This window comes from Saccostrea echinata, unplaced genomic scaffold (assembly GCF_033153115.1).
Source record: "Saccostrea echinata isolate AGI-Se365-2 ecotype Australia unplaced genomic scaffold, CSIRO_AGI_Sech_v1 ptg000033l, whole genome shotgun sequence".
Classification (NCBI taxonomy): Eukaryota; Metazoa; Mollusca; class Bivalvia; order Ostreida; family Ostreidae; genus Saccostrea; species Saccostrea echinata.
This window is the reverse complement of record NW_026889782.1, coordinates 33,990,691-34,009,814: the sequence shown is the minus strand read 5'-3', so window position 1 is coordinate 34,009,814 and position 19,124 is coordinate 33,990,691. Positions and strand designations below refer to the sequence as shown.

The window sequence follows — 19,124 nt, the reverse complement described above, 5'->3', positions numbered from 1 at the left end:
CAAAGAATAAAGCTTCTCAAAACTACATCAAACTTCAAGATCAAGGTCATGAGGTCAAATATCATAATAAAATCCGAAAGGTCTTGTCACAAGTAATGCACATGTGAGAAAAATATCAAAAGCCAGACTATACAATCGAAAATTCTTGAAACTTGTAATGCACATGTCATTTGTAAATGCCATATCTTCTCTCAATCAAAAGTTGTTAGCAATGTTAAAATATTTGAAAAGTAGGTCAAACTTCAAGGCCATGGGATTATAAATGAAAGTACATTTGGGAATGCTTGTCACAGGTAATGCACGTGTGAAATAGGATTGCCCTATCTTTGCTCCTTCAAAAGTTAGCAACACTGATGCAATGTTTGAAAAATAGGTCAAACGTGAAGGTCAAGGTCACGGGGTCAGATATCATAGCATATTCAAAAACATTTTGACACAGCAAATGCACTTGACAAATATAAAAGCCCTATCATATGTAATTCAAAAGTAATCACCAAAGTTAAAATTTTTGCAAATGAGGTCAAACATGAAGGTCAAGGGGTAAAAAATCATGGCATGCTCAGAAACACGTTCTCACTTGTAATGCACATGTCAAACATGAAAGCCCTATCTATTCTCAATCAAGTTTTCAGCAAAGATAAAAATTTTGAAAAGTAGGTCAAACTTCAAAGTCATGGGTCAAGGGGGTCTAAAACCATAGTTCGTTTGGAAAAGTCCTGTCATAGGTAATACACATGTCAAATATGAAATTAAGCCATATCTCTTCTCAATCCAAAGTTATAAGTAAAAATAAAATTTTTGGAAAGTAGATCAAACTTCAAGTTCAAGGGGTTAGAAACATAGTATATTTGGAAAGGTCTTATCACAGGTAAAATACATATGTAATATGAAAGCCCTATCTTTTCTCATTCAAAAGTTATTACCAATTAAAAGTAATGTTAAAATGTTTGAAAAGTAGGTCAAACTTCAAGGTAAAAGGGTCAAAAATCATAGTATATTTGGAAAGCTCTTGTCACAGGTAATGTACATGTAAAATATGAAAGCCCTATCTCTTCTCATTCAAAAGTTATGACCAAGGTTAAAGCTTTTGTGATAGACAGACGAATGAGATTTAATATCCCCTCGCTTTCGCGAAAGCGGGGGACAATAAGACAAAATGCAGCATCGGATCAATTCATCCTACAGCTTTGACATCCGGCTTGCTTCCTGCCAGTCAAGAGGAGAAATAACAAGAGGCCCATGGGCCTTGAATCGCTCTTCTGATAAACTGTACAACCTATCACTTCTATTTGAAGCCTCAAAGTATCCTGTATATTTACATAAACCCTTGAAATTCCAATTCACACTCTGAGAACCCAAGATGATTCTAAGCCAATTAGTACCTGAGAGTTGGTCATGGTGACCTACTTATCACTTGTCATTCTCTGAGGACCCATCAACTAAGATTGATGATTCTAAGCCAATTAATACCTAAAATATTTTTTAAAATTATAATCATAAAATTTTATAAGTAGGTCAAAGTGACCTACTTTTCAATTGTTTTACTCCAAGGACCCAAGATGCATCAACTGACAAAGTTTGATGATTCTAAGCCAATTAGTACCTGTAATATTTAATTAAAGCCATAAATTTTCAAAAGTAGGTCACTGTGACCTACTTTTCAGTTGCTGTACTCCGAGGACCAAAGATACATCGACTGACAAAGTTTGATGATTCTAGCCAATAAGTACCCAAAATATTTAATTACAGCCATAAATTTTCAAAAGTAGGTCACAGTGACCTACTTTTCAGTCAACCTACTCCGAGGACCAAAGATGCATCAACTGACAAATTTTGACGATTCTAAGCCAAATAATTCCTGAAAATATTAAATACAGCCATAAAATTTCAAAAGTAGGTCACCGTGACCTACTTTTCAGTTGTTGTACTCCGAGGACCCATGACGCATCAACTGACAAAGTTTGATGATTCTAAGCCAATTAGTACCCGAAATATTTAATTAAAGCCATAAATTTTCAAAAGTAGGTCACGGTGACCTACTTTTTAGTCAATCTACTCTGAAGACCCAAGATGCATCAACTGACAAAGTTTGATGATTCTAAGCCAATTAGTACCCGAAATATTTAATTATCGCCATAAATTTTCAAAAGTAGGTCACTGTGACCTACTTTTTAGTCGACCTACTCCGAAGACCCAAGATGCATCAACTGACAAAGTTTGATGATTCTAAGCCAATTAGTACCCGAAATATTTAATTAACGCCATAAATTTTCAAAAGTAGGTCACTGTGACCTACTTTTTAGTCGACCTACTCCGAAGACCCAAGATGCATCAACTGACAAAGTTTGATGATTCTAAGCCAATTAGTACCTGAAATATTTAATTATAGTCATATAAATTGAAAAGTAGGTCACAGTGACCTACTTTTCAGTTGACCTTTTTTGAGGACCCAAGATGCATCAACTTACAAAGTTTTATGATCATAGGACTTAAAATGTCCAAATTATGCCTCTAAAACGCTTTGAAATCGAATGCCTGCAAAGTTCAAAAAGTAGGTCACTGTGACCTACTTTTTAAAAAATGTTTTATGGCCCCAAGATGCATCATCTTACAAGATTTAATGATTCAAAGCCTCCCAGTATTCGAATTAATGACCTTAATTGTTTTAAAAAAAGATTAGCCATAAAATTCAAAAAGTAGGTCAAGGTGACCTACTTTTTAGTTGACGTACTTTGAAGACCCAAGATGCATCAACTGACAAAGTTTGATGATCATAGGCCTAAAATTGTTCAAAATATGCCTCTAAATCATTTTGAAAAAGAATGGCCGCAAAATTTAAAAAGTAGGTCACCGTGACCTACTTTTGAGTCAACATGATATGAGGTCCTTAGATGCACCAACTGACAAGATTTGATGATCCTAGTCCTGATAGTAAGCAAAATATCAACATTTTAATAAAATGTAATTTTTGGTCAACTTTGAAGTGACCTTGAGACCACGCCCTTTGCCCCAGGGTAAATCCCCGTGCAAATTTTAATCTACAACATATCCTCATCCTTTTGTGTAAGTTTGGTGATAATCTGCCCAGTGGTTCTTGAGAAGAAGATTTTTTAGCAACCAGTACTTTTGTTTCTATTTTCCTAATTATCTCCCCTTGTTAAAGGGTCACAACCCCAGTTTTAGTATAAAAGGGAGCCCTTGGGCCAAGGATACCCTGTGACAAATTTGACAATAATTGGCCAAGGGGTTCTTGAGTTATGGCCCATATTCTAAAAAGTTTACGCACACCGCACACCGCACAAATGGCCATAGCATTAGCTCTTTGAGCCTTTGGCTCAGAAGAGCTAAAAAGCAAACAGATTCATCAATCTACAAGGTGGTCACAACAACAACATTGCTGTGGATGAAATTGTAGAAATGCTAAATAGAGACAGCAAAGTTGTTTGCTCTGGGCACCAAACAGGAGACAGTATTGTCCAGCATTCCAGAGAGTATCCACTCTTTATTAACATTGCAAAACATTATGATATTATAAGTAGCACTAAGGGATTCCATCACAAACAGGATGTCAGAAATATTCTTCAGGATCTCCAGGAGCTAAGCATTTTAGAACATACCCCTAAGCACATCTTGAAGTGTAAAAGCCTGACCCCAGAGAGGAATCCATTCAACAATGCTTACCAAGGGTTATCCACCATGATACATCGACATCGACCGTCATTTCTCTATCGTCGTCTGCGCAATCCTCGTATTTAAACTTATTTAACATATGTTCCAAATTCACATGAAGGCATGGATTTCCATGAATGAAACAATTTGCAAATAGTATTTTACCAAGTGAGAATCAAATATCCTGTGTAATATGTGTTAAATATAGGAGGGTGCACATTATTACTTATAATTCCAATTTTCTTGATTTTTTTACACTATGTAGTGTTCTGCTCTTTCATGTCAGAGAGAAACCTTTACTTTAAATTACTGTATTGGACATAATTTAACATGACACTAAACAAATATACAGTAATTTTTATTTGTATCTATTTTGCCCATTCAATTTGCTACACTGATATCTGTTCATGTTGAAAATTCACAAGGTAAAATATTTGTTTTAAAGCCCCTCAAAATTTTTGATATTCTCTCAAAACCCACGCAGCTCTGTTAAGGCTGCATAAAGGGGGCGGGGCATAATTTATACGGAAAAAGTTAACTGTGACATCACACAAATATAGCAATTCCTCAAAATAACAGAAAATGAAATAATCTGCGAATCTAAACTGCATAAGAGTAATGATCTACATCAAACATACCACTGCTTTCATTTTTGTCGCTAGTTAAATCCCACACATCAAGATATAAACAAGTCACTGATCGCAATGCACTTGTCGTCATGACGTCATCATGGTAAGGTTTGACGCATTTTTTGTGCAGTGAGAGGCAGATCATTTAATTTTTTCACAGTAAAAAAAAGCATTTTATTATTAAACAGAATATTATTTGCAAATCTTAGGTAGACCATTAATACAAATTTGTTTAGTGTCATTATCTAAAAAAATATCGAGAGAATGTTTTGAACTAATTCTACCGTGTTTTTGTCTGCAGAGTGTGCATGTTTCACACAGAGGTGCCTCATTAAATCGCCTTTTCGCAAGGGCATACACTTAATAGATCTTGACCATTTTTTGAATACACATAACGGACATATTTCTTAACTTGAAAGTGCTGCTGCTTTGAAGAAATCGATAGCATAACTTAATAAATACATAAAATAGTTGGTAAAGGTCACACATATTTCGACATTAGCCAGATAACTTGAAATTAAAACTAATAAAATGCGAATTCTATTTAAAACAGCAGCACTTTCCATAAACTACGAGTTATTTAGAAGCAGTCTATTACTTTAATTTTTAATTTTCACTAGGGTATGCCCTTGCGTTATTGAAATTTATTTGTGACCTACATGCAGTACACATTACACGCATTTATCACGTGACTATCAAATAACGTGACCAAACCAAATTCAGTACAGAGCGGGGTATACAATGTTATTTCAAAGAATGTTAAAGTCATAATATAATATAGTACCTTTACAAAATTAAAATTCAATTTAAAAAGGTATGTATTTATGCAGGTTTATATTGTGTTGATTTCTTCGAAGTACGCCTTAACAGTGCTGCGCAGTAAAACATTTTCCATTATGTTTACAGTTGCGCTAACCTTGTCATGTTTTTTGATTATACATGTATCTCATTGTATATATACTACCCAATTACTGCACATTTTGTTTTAAATTAAAACGTTGAGTTTATTATCTGATATGTAAAGAAACAAATCAAAAAGTGAAGTGCCGCAAACTTTGATCTTGCACTTGGGAAATAAATTCTACAATTGCTAAGGCCATCTCGGAGGAAAGGACAAGATAGACTAAGACGTCCTTTTGGCCCCTGGTATGGGGAGTCTTTTAGAATGTTGCAACAGTTTATCAATGAAAACCTGTTGTCACCCCTGCCACAAAATAAGTACTGGTTCTAAGTTATGGGATACACAGAGGTCACAGGAAGGTCAGAAAATATGCCATTTTCCGAATTTTCTAGTTTGTATGGAAATTTTCATCGATTTTAACACATTTTATTTCAGAAAACAGAGAGCACAAGCTTGCCTATCTGCCAAATTTATATCCTTCATACTCTAGCATCAGATGCATCTTATATATAAAAATCTCAGATAGGCAAGCCTGTGTTCTATGTTTCCCGAAGTTAAAAGTATCTCAAATTTGACGAAATTCCACCAGAATTGAGGAAATTCGGGAAATTGGTCTTCTTCTGCACCCTCTTGTGGCCTTCATGTAAGCTTTAAATCAAAATTAGTGCTGGTTTTAAAACAACTATCATTTTAAGTTCCTAACTACAATCTATCACAATTTTAACTGTTTTCTGATTTTTTAAATCAAATTAGGGGCTAGATTCGACTGTTACCATACCTTGCCCTTTGGTTGCCCTCTCGCGACTGGCTAATAAAAAACCCGACTCGAAACATTTTTAACCTCCAGGAACAATTTTTTTTAAGCATTATGTAAAATTAATATTGGAAATTTAGCATTGGTGTTAAAATTGGGGGGAGGGGATTGTCCACATACCTACTAACCCAATTTTTTTCCATCCTGAGTCAGGAGAGGGCAAACAACCATAATTTTAAAGTTGGCCTTATATTATCAAGCATTTGTGCTTCTTCAAGTGACTTCCACGCTCCTATTTTCAAGAAGCATGTAGTGGATGCTAAGAAGTTTTAAAATACCATATTATAGGACAAGAGGCCCAAGGGCCTTAACGGTCACCTGAGTACAGTACAACAATTTAGAGGATCCATAAACTGATAACTGAAGCTTTGTTGCCAAAAAGAAAGAAAAATAGTATGATTAGCATTAACAAAATAATTGGTCTAGTATCTATATGTCCCCCATTTATCACTATTACCATGCAGACTATAAACAAAGTGTCTATTTTTTAACCCCATATTATTACTTTTCACATTGGCCTCTCCTGGCTTTTGAAGAACATTTTAAAAGATTAGTTATTTTTGTCTCAGTTTTATTCATTTATTATTTCCAAGTCTACCTGATCATTAAAACTATGAAAGTCCTTTTTGTATTATACAATAAATATTCTTGCATAAGTCTCTTATTCTATTAACCTTTCAAGTTCATTATTTACAGTGATTAATTATCTAAGGTGAATGGCAAAGGGGAATAACTTTGCTCAGCAGAATACAAGTTAATAGAGCCCTGGCCAGGACCAGAACACTTGACTAAATGGTCCAGGTGTTCAAAATTCTGGTGAAAATACCCTTGCACATGTTACATATTAAAACTTTTACTCTGTTTGCCTCAAATATGCCCAGAAACATAGAAGATTTTCAAAAAAATGGATTTTCACTTTATTTTTAAATAAATAAAACCCCATTCTTACACCAAAATTACCCATAGGCCATGAACTCACAATTCTGGAAGAGGCATCCTTGCACATCATAACTATACACTTGTTTCTTTGTTTTATGACCAGTAGTACAAAAAAATATTTTGAAAGAAATTATGGATTTTCACTATATAATCAATAGAGCCCCCCCCCCTTTCACTAGAACCCCATGATTTCACGATTTTGGAAGAGCAATTCTTCCATATCATAACCATGCACTTCCATTGTTTGAAAAATACCCAGGTGCAGAGAAGAAGATTTTGAAAGATTTTATGCATATTCCCTATATAATCAATAGGGTCCCACCCTAACACCAGAACCCCTGACCCAGGGGCCATGAAATTCATAATTTCTGAGGAGGCAGCCATGCTCATCATAACTTTGTACTAAGTTTATTTAATATCCAAGAGGAGAGAAGAAGATTTTCAAAGAATTAATGCATTTTCACTATATATATATCAATAGAGCCCTGCCCCAAGACCAGAACCCCTGACCAAAGGGCCATGGAATTCACAATTTTGGAAGAGGCATCCATGCTCCTTATAACTATGCACTTAGTTAGTTTATTTAATATCCAGGAGCAGAGAAGAAGATTTTCAAAGAATGAAAGAAAAAGTGAGCAAGCTCACATACCCCACGCTTCCCCAAAACTCGACAATGCAACACGTAATGAATGGCACAGTGCATTTTAAATACACAGTATAATTCAAAAAAGGGGCATTACTTGCAAAAAATCATCACATCAAAACTTCTTGCATATAAGGACATTCAAATCTTTGTATGTTACAAATTTAACTGGGCTGAAGTTTCTAGATAAATAATGGAATCAAAATTTCTTGGTAATATACAAATCTATACATTATTCTGAAATACCTACAAAGTTTCAAGAAATTCAGTGCCGGAATTATGCTGACAAACTGTTATTTAAATTCCTCAGTGATTTCGATTTGTTAATGAGTGTAAGTCCATGTCCAACACATGACAGTTTACACATTTAAATAATTGATGGAAACAAAATTATGATGTAGTCATATGAATCTGTTTATATACTGTACTTATGAAATTATTTAAGGCAAAGCACACCAATTTGAAGGGGGGGGGGAGAGAACTATCGAAGATGGTGTGTGTGTGAGTGTGTGTTTGTGTTAAACCATTAATATTTTGATCTCAAAATCAATAGGGGTCTTTTAAGGTCATAAAATATTTCACATAGAATTTCATTATAAAAAGCTGATTCCAGTGGAGTTTCTTATTACCTAGCTGGAAAGTTTCTTCAATAAAAGGCAAAACTCTTAAGGCAAAAATAATGGAATCGGAATTTCCTGGTAATATGCACATCTACACACTGTGTACTAAATATCTGAAAAGTTTGTCCAAATTCTGTGCAGCGGTTTAAGAGGAGTTGTGCTGACAAACTGTTCATCTCTATATTCAAGATATGGCCAAAAACCTAAGTTGAAAAGTGCCGAAATTCCCAGAAAAAATAATGGAATCAGAATTTCCTGGTAATATGCACATCTACACACTGTGTACTAAATATCTGCAGAGATTGACCAAATTCTGTGCAGCGGTTTAATAGGAGTTGTGCTGACAAACTGTTCACCTCTATATTCAAGATATGGCCAAAAACCTAAGTTGAAAAGTGCCGAAATTCCCAGAAAAATACGGAATCGGAATTTCCTGGTAATATGCACATCTACACACTGTGTACTAAATATCTGCAAAGTTTGACCAAATTCTGTGCAGCGGTTTAAGAGGAGTTGCGCTGACAAACTGTTCATCTCTATATTCAAGATATGGCCAAAAATCTAAGTTGAAAAGTGCTGAAATTCCCAGAAAAATAATGGAATCGGAATTTCCTGGTAATATGCACATCTGCACATTGTGTCCTAAATATCTGCAAAGTTTGACCAAATTCTGTGCAGCGGTTTAAGAGGAGTTGTGCTGACAAACTGTTCATCTTTATATTGAAGATATGGCCAAAAATCTAAATTGAAAAGTGCCGAAATTCCAAGACAATATAAAGGAATCGGAATTTCCTGGTAATATGCACATCTATACATTGTGTGCTAAATATCTGCAAAGTCTGACCAAATTCTGTGCATTGGTTTATGAGGAGTTGCGCTGACAAACTGTTCATCTCCATATTCAAGATATGGCCAAAAATCTAAGTTGAAAAGTGCCGAAATTCCGAGAAAAAATAAAGGAATCGGAATTTCCTGGTAATATGCACATCTACACATTGTGTCCTAAATATCTGCAAAGTTTGACGAAATTCTGTGCAGCGGTTTATGAGGAGTTGCGCTGACAAAAAAACAGGACTGACGGACTGACTGACTGACTGACACACTGACTGACTGACTGACGGACGGGTCAAAAACATTATACCTCACGCAACTTGTTGCGTGGGGTATAATTAATGCAATTTTTACTATATAATCAATAGAGCCCCACCCTAACACCAGAACCCCTGACCCAGGGGCCATGAAATTCATAAAAAGAAAAAACTCTGGTGTGTGAACAGTGATACACTGTAAATTAATCCTTTCCTTTAATATACTGTATAATGAGACACATACTCAAAAAGTATATAATTATATGTAAGATTTATTGAAGCTTTAATTCACTCAGGATATCATGATGTACATGTATTTATAAGGTAATCATAACATCTGTATGGAAAGAGTAATGATAAAACATCTTAGCATCTACAATTAAATGGTATATTGGAACATTTCGTTTAAAATAAATAATACTTGACTTTAATATGTGCACAATATTCAGTTAAATCATCATGTGATATTTATTGACTACCATTGCATTCATTTTGATGTGTCCAATTAAGCATGCTGAAGAAATCATTGGTATGATCTTAATCATTTTGTTTAATTTTCAAATGATATGAAAGAACTTGATTGCTCACACAACTGTCTGAAATTTTGTCATGAAATGTACAAAGTAATTTTCACTTTTATCTATTTATATTTACATTTCCAATGTCTTTGTCCGAGATAAAATTACAAATTGTAAAAATACTTTATTTCTACATAAATCTACTGGTTCATCGATAGGCGCGGTTTTAAAAAATCACATGCGGGGCGGGACAAATAGAGTCAGAAGCGGGGCTATTAGCACGGGAATTTGCAGAATCAGGAGCATGTAAATATAAGGAATAACTGTCAGATTTTTTGGATTCATGACGGTGATCAATCGATTGGCTTGCGTGATAATTTTATGCATAAACGCCTTCGGCGTTTATGCAAATTATCACGCAAGCCACTCGATTGATCACATCATGAATCCAAAAAATTAGACAGTTATTCCTTAAATAACATATGAAAGAAGCAAGGTTTACCTCCCTTTACGGGCTGGCCATTGACCTCTTCTTTCCATTTTACTTACCTAAAAAGTGTATGCTTCATTTCATAGGTAATTTCAGACAGTTACAACATTAAATAGATTTTGTGAAATCTTGAAAACATTTTTCTTAAATCAAATTTCAGTTCCCATTATTAATATTCATAGTAAGTTCTGGTGCATGTACATGCACATACTTGAATTGGACCACTTAGCATTATGTGTACATATATACAATTATATCTGCACATGTAATTAAATAATTGAACCATAAAGTTATTCTAATCTTTTTACAATATTATCAAGAATGTAATGAAAAGAAACATGCTATAGATGGCAAGAACACAAATATATAAAGTAAATTTTCCTGCAACAGCATTTCAAAAGAATGCCCCCTCAAAAAAAAAAAAAGTTCTTGAAGCTTACATAAAAAATTGCATGATCAGTGAATCTATATTCATTCAACACTTTTTAATTCAGAGTAATGAAATATTTACATCATTAAAAACTAATAACTTTCAGATGCTATTACAAAATAGCTGTATTCAGTCATTGTAAAGAACAACTTCTTTAATCTTACATACCGAAATCGAAAAGAAAGATTAAAAGTTGTTCAAAGACCTGAATACATTTATGAAGACTTTCATATACATGTAGAACTTTCAAATTTGAGAAATAAATCTTAAGCAATGCTCACTGTTTATTTCACATATTCAAATATAATGTTGTATTTGCATGCTCCAATAAACACTTTGGTCAAAAGAAAATAAAACAATAATAAAGATTTTTATAGCATCCGCCTTTTTGCAATCAAATATACATTGAAAAAGAGGTGGTTTAATTTAAGAAAGCTTAATAAATGAGCTTCAAAATGCATAATTGTTTTAAGGTATTGGACAAAATTGGTAAATATAATTTGGTGTTAAAATTTTCTAAATACATGTTATTTAGTGATAAGAATTTCAAAAAAAAAAAAAAAAAAAGTGTAGGCTTCAAACACCATTTCTTTTAAATAAGTAAATGCTTTCATCAACAGAATTTGAGTACTAAAAAGAAGCATGAATGCTTGTTCAGGGTGAATGTGGTACTTATATGCATATATCACAGTTAGAAAATTCAAAATTGCTCTTGTGGAATTCAGCAATTTTTAACATCCTCAAAAAGAATTCTGTTTTAAAAAATTCAGAAATTCAGAAACTAAAATGACAAATGAATTCTTCATATACAACTATGTTCAACAGAATGAAGATATAAATGTTTAACATGTAACATATATGGAGCTTGTATTTTTAGAATGGAGCTACCTTTTCAGACACAGAAAGGTGATTCAATAGTTTAACATGTAACACACGGAGTCAGAAAGTTGATTTAACAGTTTTACATGTAATATATGGAGCCAGTCTTTTGAAACACAAAAATTTCATTTAACAGTTTTACATGTAAGATATTGAGCCAGTCTTTCAAGCACAGAATGTTGATTTAATACATATGGAGCCAGTCTTTTCAGACACAGAAAGTTGATTTAACAGTTTTACATGTAACATATGGAGCCAGTCTCTTCAGACACAGAAAGTTGATTTAACAGTTTTACATGTAACATATGGAGCGCCAGTCTTTTCAGACACAGAAAGTTGATTTAACAGTTTTACATGTAACATATATAGAAAGTTAGTCTTTGTCTCCAAGGGCACAACAGTTCTGTTTAGTACAATGTCTTTCAGAGATACACTAATGTGATAATTACACAATGAAAGTATATTGTTAATATAATCTTCATAATAATTGTATAAATAATCAACAATTGCATAATATCTGATAGATATGTGCAAAGCACAAAAATGCTTTCTTGTTCTTAAATTCAATGTATCTATTAGTTAATATACAATAGGAATCAATGTTGATTTAAATGCCCATGAGATGAAATATATTAATTTTTATACATGTACACATTTTACCGAACAGATACTATAAAAATTACATACACAAAAACATCAATTGCAAAAAAAAAAAAAAAAAAAAAAAAAAATCATTTACAGAGAAGTGAAGCTATCTGCCACTTCATTACTTATTTCATCTAAACCTAAAAGGAACTATTTGTTATAAAGTTTTAAGTAACAGTTTTTCAATCAATCAATAACTTTGCAGATAAAACTTATAACATAATACCACATTTTAATACATTTGTATGACATTTTTAACAGATATTAGTATTTCAACATTCCCTTCTATTTAAATGTTTCATTATTACAGAAGTTTACATGCAAATTTCTATTAAGTACATATTTATCTTCTCTCTCAAATATTAAGTCACTATCTTTCTAACAAAAATGTTGATACAGAGTTTGAATTGTGGTTAAACAGTATAAAATACAAAAGATACACTGTTTTCACCTGTTTGTTGAATTAATAAGGGCTACTTAAGTTCTATACATATTGAACTAAATAATATCATCTCATGGGAATAATTTAGAATCACTTTTTTGTCCCAATAACTGTCCAATAAGCAGATTTATGTGAATTTAAATTATATATATAATTAAAAATTTTAAACATGGATTACATGGAAGTTATTGGGACAAACAAGGTAGTTGATGAGTGGCAACCCTTGTTTTTGCTTGAACCACTCTAGGCAGTTTGTAAACATTTAGTTTCCATTGGAAACTAAATATTTACATACTGCCCTTGTTGTGCTCCAGAGGGTTTTGTAATTACAGTATGTACTTAAAATGCAGTTCTATCATTAGAATAGCCTTGCTTAAGTCATATTTGCTGCACAATAAACCATACTGTGATCTGACCAATAAGCCTGCAGAACATCTGTTTGTATATTAGTAAAGTTAGTAAAGATTAGGTCTAACTGTGTGTTGTTTTTTGTGGTTACCTTGTTTATTACTTGGACACAACCAAACTTTTCTTTCATAAAGTTTAGGAAATCTGCATATTGGCCAGTATTTGAATCCAAATTAAAATCTCCCATTATTACCGTTCTTTCATTTTTGTTAACAAATGGTAGCAAATGGTTCTTCATGATATCTTTAAAGTGCTGATGAGTACAAGAAGGTTGTTTGTATAAAACTACACATTGTATTAGAGAATCCAATAACATAAATGAAATTATAGAAAATTCTACAGATTTGGAAGTAAAAGAGTTGTATGACACACACTGTAATTGAATCCTCAGATATATGACAATGCCATGATGTGATCTGACATAGGAAGAATTAGCATCATTTCTGAACATTGTGAAACCTTCCAAAGTAAAGTCTTTCTCAGAGTCTAATTCACAAAGCCATGATTCAGCTATACCAATAACATCTGCAGCTAAAACACTTGGTTCCGATTTTATATCAAAGAAGTGTTTGTGAAGAGATCTTGCATTGTTGAACAAAAATTTGATGTCTTTACAAACTGAGTAAAGTGGTGAGTATGAGAGCTTCAACCTATTTTCCCTCAATCTTTCCATCTCTTTATCAACATTTTCATCTTTAGAAAGACTCTTTTCATTAAAATCCAGTATGAATAGACCATCAAGTGACCTTACTCTTGAGAGTGCGACATAATGTATATGAGGAATTTTTCGCTGCTTTGTCTGTGCTAAGCTGATTACTGCACTTGAAAGAGTTGCTCCTTGTGCTTTATGGATTGTCTTTCCAGCAGATGGTTGAAGTGGAAACTGAACTCTCTCATATGTCTTCCTGTTAAATACAAATGTTCTTTTAGCTTCAAATATAGGAGTCCATGTAGTGTTAATATTTGTGCTGAACAAATGGCTGTACTGGTGTCTTCTTGAAATACCTATTTTAGAATCTGGAAACAGAACCCATACTATGGCAGGTCTTAATTTTGAGTGTTTATATTCTATGTATTTCACAACACATGAAGCTCCATTTGTCAATCCATCTGTAACATCAAGATTCACTGATATGTCATAGAGCATATCTACAGCAATAACAAGATTGGTTCTTAATTGTCCAGTAGATGTTGGGTTTTCAGGCAATTTTTGAACTAGTTTTAATTTAATTGATTCAGAAAGTTTTGTCTGTGATATCACATCTGTGTCTGCTCTTACATTTACTTTACTAGTTGAGAGGTTTTCTATTAAATTGTTATTAAAGCAATCAACAAACTTGTTCTCAATAAACAGATGAGGGGCCTGTTTAGGATAGGTTGGAGAGTCTTGCCTGATGATACGTTGAGAAATACGTTCTTTGTCTTCATCTGTCATCTTGTTTTCACGAAGTCGATTCAACATTTCAGCAAATATGAGGTCATCCTTTTGTCTCATGATTTCAGTTAGTTCATGCATGTGAAAATGTTCAAGCCACAAATTTTTTGCTAAACTCTGACCAGGATTAGACAGGTCTTTGAAAATCCACTTGTCTCCAACAGGTGGTAACTGATATAAATCACCAACAGCTATGATGCTAATACCACCAAAATCTTGTTTTCTACCAGTAAGTTGTTGAAGTCTATCATTTATAAATGTCAGCATATTATTTCCAACCATTGAAATTTCATCTATTATCACAATTGACAAATTACGGTACTTTGTCCTAAATGTGTTCAATTCATCTGCACTCATGTGCTGCTGAGTTTGATACATTTTCCTGTGAAATGCTGATGCTATGGTCGTTCCCTTGATATTGTATGCGGCTTTGCCAGTGTGAGCACAGAGCAATATTCTTATATCATCTGGATTTTCACCTTCTTTTGAGTACAGCAATCTGTGTAATGTTTGAAAAATGGCATCAATAACCACTGATTTTCCTGCACCTGCCCCACCAGTAAGAAAAGCATACAATGGCTCATCTTTGTGTTGAAGCCAGTTTGTTACATGATTGTAAAATTCTCTTTGCTTTGTATTCAGGGATTGCAGAAGTTTATAATACTGCTCATCAGGAATACGAACAGCACTCATTTCTGTCTCAGATACTTTTGAGGACATGCCCAGTTCTGGACCAATATCAAAATCTCTGTGTTGAATTGTATCAGGATCATAATGAACAAATTCCTCAGATGGTTCAGAACCTATCTCTGCATCTTCTGCCTCAGCATGTTCTGTATTTGGTGCTACTGTCTCCATATCATCAAGATCTTCTTCAGCTTGAAGTCGAGCTTGTTCCAATTCCTCAACAAAATGTTCATACTGCTTTTGTTTCATGTTTATTATACTTGATTTTTGCCTGTAATGCTGTTCATAAGTTTGACAAGTACCAAGCAAGTCAGCATTCTCATTTCTCCATGGCAGAAAGAGGAGAATTCTTTCTCTGTAATACTGTTCAGAATTTGTTTTTTGGCTGTATCCAACGTATCTAATTACCCGTTTGTTTTTTCGTCTTCTGATCTTAATTCCATTTTTTAAATGAACTAAAACATCCTGATCAGTGAAAATATTTTCTTCAGAATTTTCTTCTGGGTTATCCTCATTCATTTCCTCATGCAGTTCTTTTTCCATTTCTTTTGGAAAAGTGACTTCCAACTCAGAAACAACATCAGCTAAACACCAATTTTCTAGTTGTTTTGGTCTTCTTGCATATCTCTGTATCATACCATCTGCCTTAATGTCAGTTGAGTCTTTTGGTAACTCATTCAATTCATCTTGATGTTTGAGTAAGAATACTCTGTCTTCAGGTGGTGAGGTATTGATAAAAACAACTTCTCTGCTGGATTGTGTAAGTGGCATCTGAAGAATTAAGTAGCTTGCTTCTTGTGCACTGACCTCAACAAAGTTTAAGAACTTGTTTCCAATATGTCTAACTTGGCGCTTAAGATCCATATTTCCCTCTGCAGCTTCTTGAGATGCCTTCTCAAGCATAGCACTTATTCCTCTTTGAGATTTGCTAATGTAAGAAACAATGTATGTGGCACAGGCATAAGGATCAAGTGCAAACTGAATGTCCAAATTAGCATTCCAAGCCTTCAACACTGATGGATTGTAGTAATTCACTCTCATCTCAGATGGACTTCTCTTGAGAAACATTTTGGGACCTTTTAGGGATGCTCGTATACATTTGATATACTCATTCTCACACATTTGTACAACAGTCTGCAATAAAGATTCATAGTCTAAACTGCAACCATCTTTGTAATCATTCATTTTCCTCTGAATATCAGAATATGTCTTTCTATAATGCTCGATATCAACATCTAAGGGTTCAAGAAGCATAGTTTTGGGCAAAGGTGGCAATGGAAATCCAAATCTACATACAGATTTTCCGTTACTGCCTTTTTTACATGTCTTTGAGTGTTTATGTACTTGAAGTTCTACAAGCTGCTTCATAAAAGGATTATTTTCCTGCAACCCACAAGTGACATACTTATCAACATAAGCTTCAATTTCTTCAATGTTATTTTCATTATACTTTGGTGCATCACTTGTCCATACCAGCATATGAATATGTGGCGAACCTCGGTTTTGGAATTCTACTCTTCGAAACACATCAGTGACAACACCAAGCGGATTGTGAGGACTCTTTAGAACAGTATTGATGAATAGTTGAACTCTGTTGTCAAAGAATCTTGCACATGTTACTGGATCTTGCTTTACTAGTTTTGATTTTTCATTCCAGTTCAAGTTGTCTAATTCTTCTTGCGACAGTGTTTTTCCATCCAGTGTTGCTAAAGTTTTGAGTAAATCTTGCCATCTGGTATCAGCTGACGAGAGAGAAATAAACCAGGTTGGAAGACCCAACTGCCTTATCATGGCAAAAACATCTTTCTTTTTAGATGAAAGATATGCAGGAGAATTTCTTAGTGTTCTGAATATATAGTACCCTTCATTTAATCTTACAATTTTTTCTGCAGAGGCTGGATTCAAAACTTGTTCTGCAGTGATTTTCTTTCCGTCTGATTTGCATCTTCTCAATGCCAAGTTAACTTTGTCACCAACTTGTTTAATTTGAATTTTCTTCAATTTGAAGAAGATGTTAGGTACAGATTGTGCTGCTCGTCTATCAACACTGCGCAACTCCCATTTTGCAATATCACTGTAGTGTACTGGAATTTCTCTATCCTCATTTTCAGTTCTCCGATGACCACAAAATATTGTAGGAAAACAGAGATATTCTGCATCTTTATCTGCAAATAAACTTATTGGTTTTTGGTTTTCACCAGGGGCAAATACATAAAGTTTATTGGTATCATTGTCTGCTTCATCAACAAGTGTGTCAGAGTTGCCTTGAATACAATCATCTGAACTAACTTCACAAAAACCATCTTCATTTCCTTCAAGTTCACGATCATCAGTATCATTTGAAGTACCAATCAGTTCTTGTACTGTTTCCTCATTACTTCTTTCAATTTCATCTCTCCAAGAATGGTCTATCAATATACCCGAATTCTTATACAATTCACTGTTTTTCATAAGCCACTGTAATGCATTCATTACTACATTTGGACGAACATTTTCTGTGAAGCATGCCGACTTGTGAGATAATCTCTTCTTTAATTTCACAGCTATAGTCACATGTTCATCCATTTTCCGAGGAAGGGCATTTATAGTAGGCTGAATATCAACTGGAACATTAACAACATTTCCTTTGACTGACATCTGGCCTCCTATTGGTAATTCTCTTATTTGCATAAATGGTATCCGTTGAGATATCAACCTTTCTTCCAGTGGGTGTAAATTCAAAGCGTCTGGTTTCACAGGCCATTTCATTCCATTTTTAACTGAAAGTCTTGGAATTTTCTCATCCTTCAGAGCCAAACAGCAAGTTAAGCAAAGCCATTCCATGCCATCCACAGATCTTAACCCAGTACAAATACTTTTACTACTAGCACTAAGATTAATTGTATCTAACTTCACAACGCTTTTGAAAAACCAAGTCTGATGACAACATGTGCACACATAAATTGGGCCAATTTTGACTTGATCAAGGAATTTCTTGATGCAGTCATCTAAACAATTACCATAACATCTTTTCTTCAATAATATGTTTTCATGGTCTTTGAATTCTGCATCAAGCCTTCTTTTAGCCTTAGAAACTTTTTCAATCTCCCTTTCTTTTTCTCTGTTATTTCTTCTACTTTGCTGTTTATATAAACGTTCCTTCTCCAGCTGCTGCACATCATCTCTTTTAATCCTTTGCTTCTCTTTCTTCTGATCTAAATTCTGGATTTAGTCTTGCTTTAGTTCTACTTTTCAAAGCACTTTCTCTATCTTTCTGCTTTGTCTCTGGATTTTCTCTGGCAATTTTTTTGGCAGCAAGTTCTTTTTCTTTAAATTCTTTACTAAGTCTTGCTTTAGTTCTACTTTTCAAAGCACTTTCTCTGTCTTTCTGCTTTGTCTCTGGATTTTCTCTGGCAATTCTTTTAGCAGCAAGTTCTTTTTCTTTATATTCTTTATCAAGTCTTGCTTTAGTTCTACTTTTCAAGGTGCTTTCTCTATCTTTCTGCTTTGTCTCTGGATTTTCTCTGGCAATTTTTTTGGCAGCAAGTTCTTTATCTTTAAATTCTTTACTAAGTCTTGCTTTAGTTCTACTTTTCAAAGCACTTTCTCTATCTTTCTGCTTTGTCTCTGGATTTTCTCTGGCAATTTTTTTGGCAGCAAGTTCTTTATCTTTAAATTCTTTACTAAGTCTTGCTTTAGTTCTACTTTTCAAAGCACTTTCTCTATCTTTCTGCTTTGTCTCTGGATTTTCTCTGGCAATTTTCTTGGCAGCAAGTTCTTTATCTTTAAATTCTTTACTAAATCTTGCTTTAGTTCTACTTTTCAAAGCACTTTCTCTGTCTTTCTGCTTTGTCTCTGGATTTTCCCTGGCAATTTTCTTGGCAGCAAGTTCTTTTTCTTTATATTCA

The 19,124-nt window shown here is 33.9% G+C and overlaps 1 protein-coding gene across 1 annotated transcript; it reads right to left on the bottom strand.

Moving 5' to 3' along the window:
- Positions 1–11,993: 11,993 nt before the first annotated feature.
- On the bottom strand, positions 11,994–18,060 carry LOC133198460 (uncharacterized). The gene is made up of 2 exons (XM_061334550.1): positions 13,537–18,060; positions 11,994–12,053 (listed from the first exon to the last, which is right to left on the bottom strand). Exons 1-2 carry the CDS (start codon positions 18,058–18,060, stop codon positions 11,994–11,996), a joined length of 4,584 nt encoding a protein of 1,527 aa, XP_061190534.1.
- Positions 18,061–19,124: the final 1,064 nt, after the last annotated feature.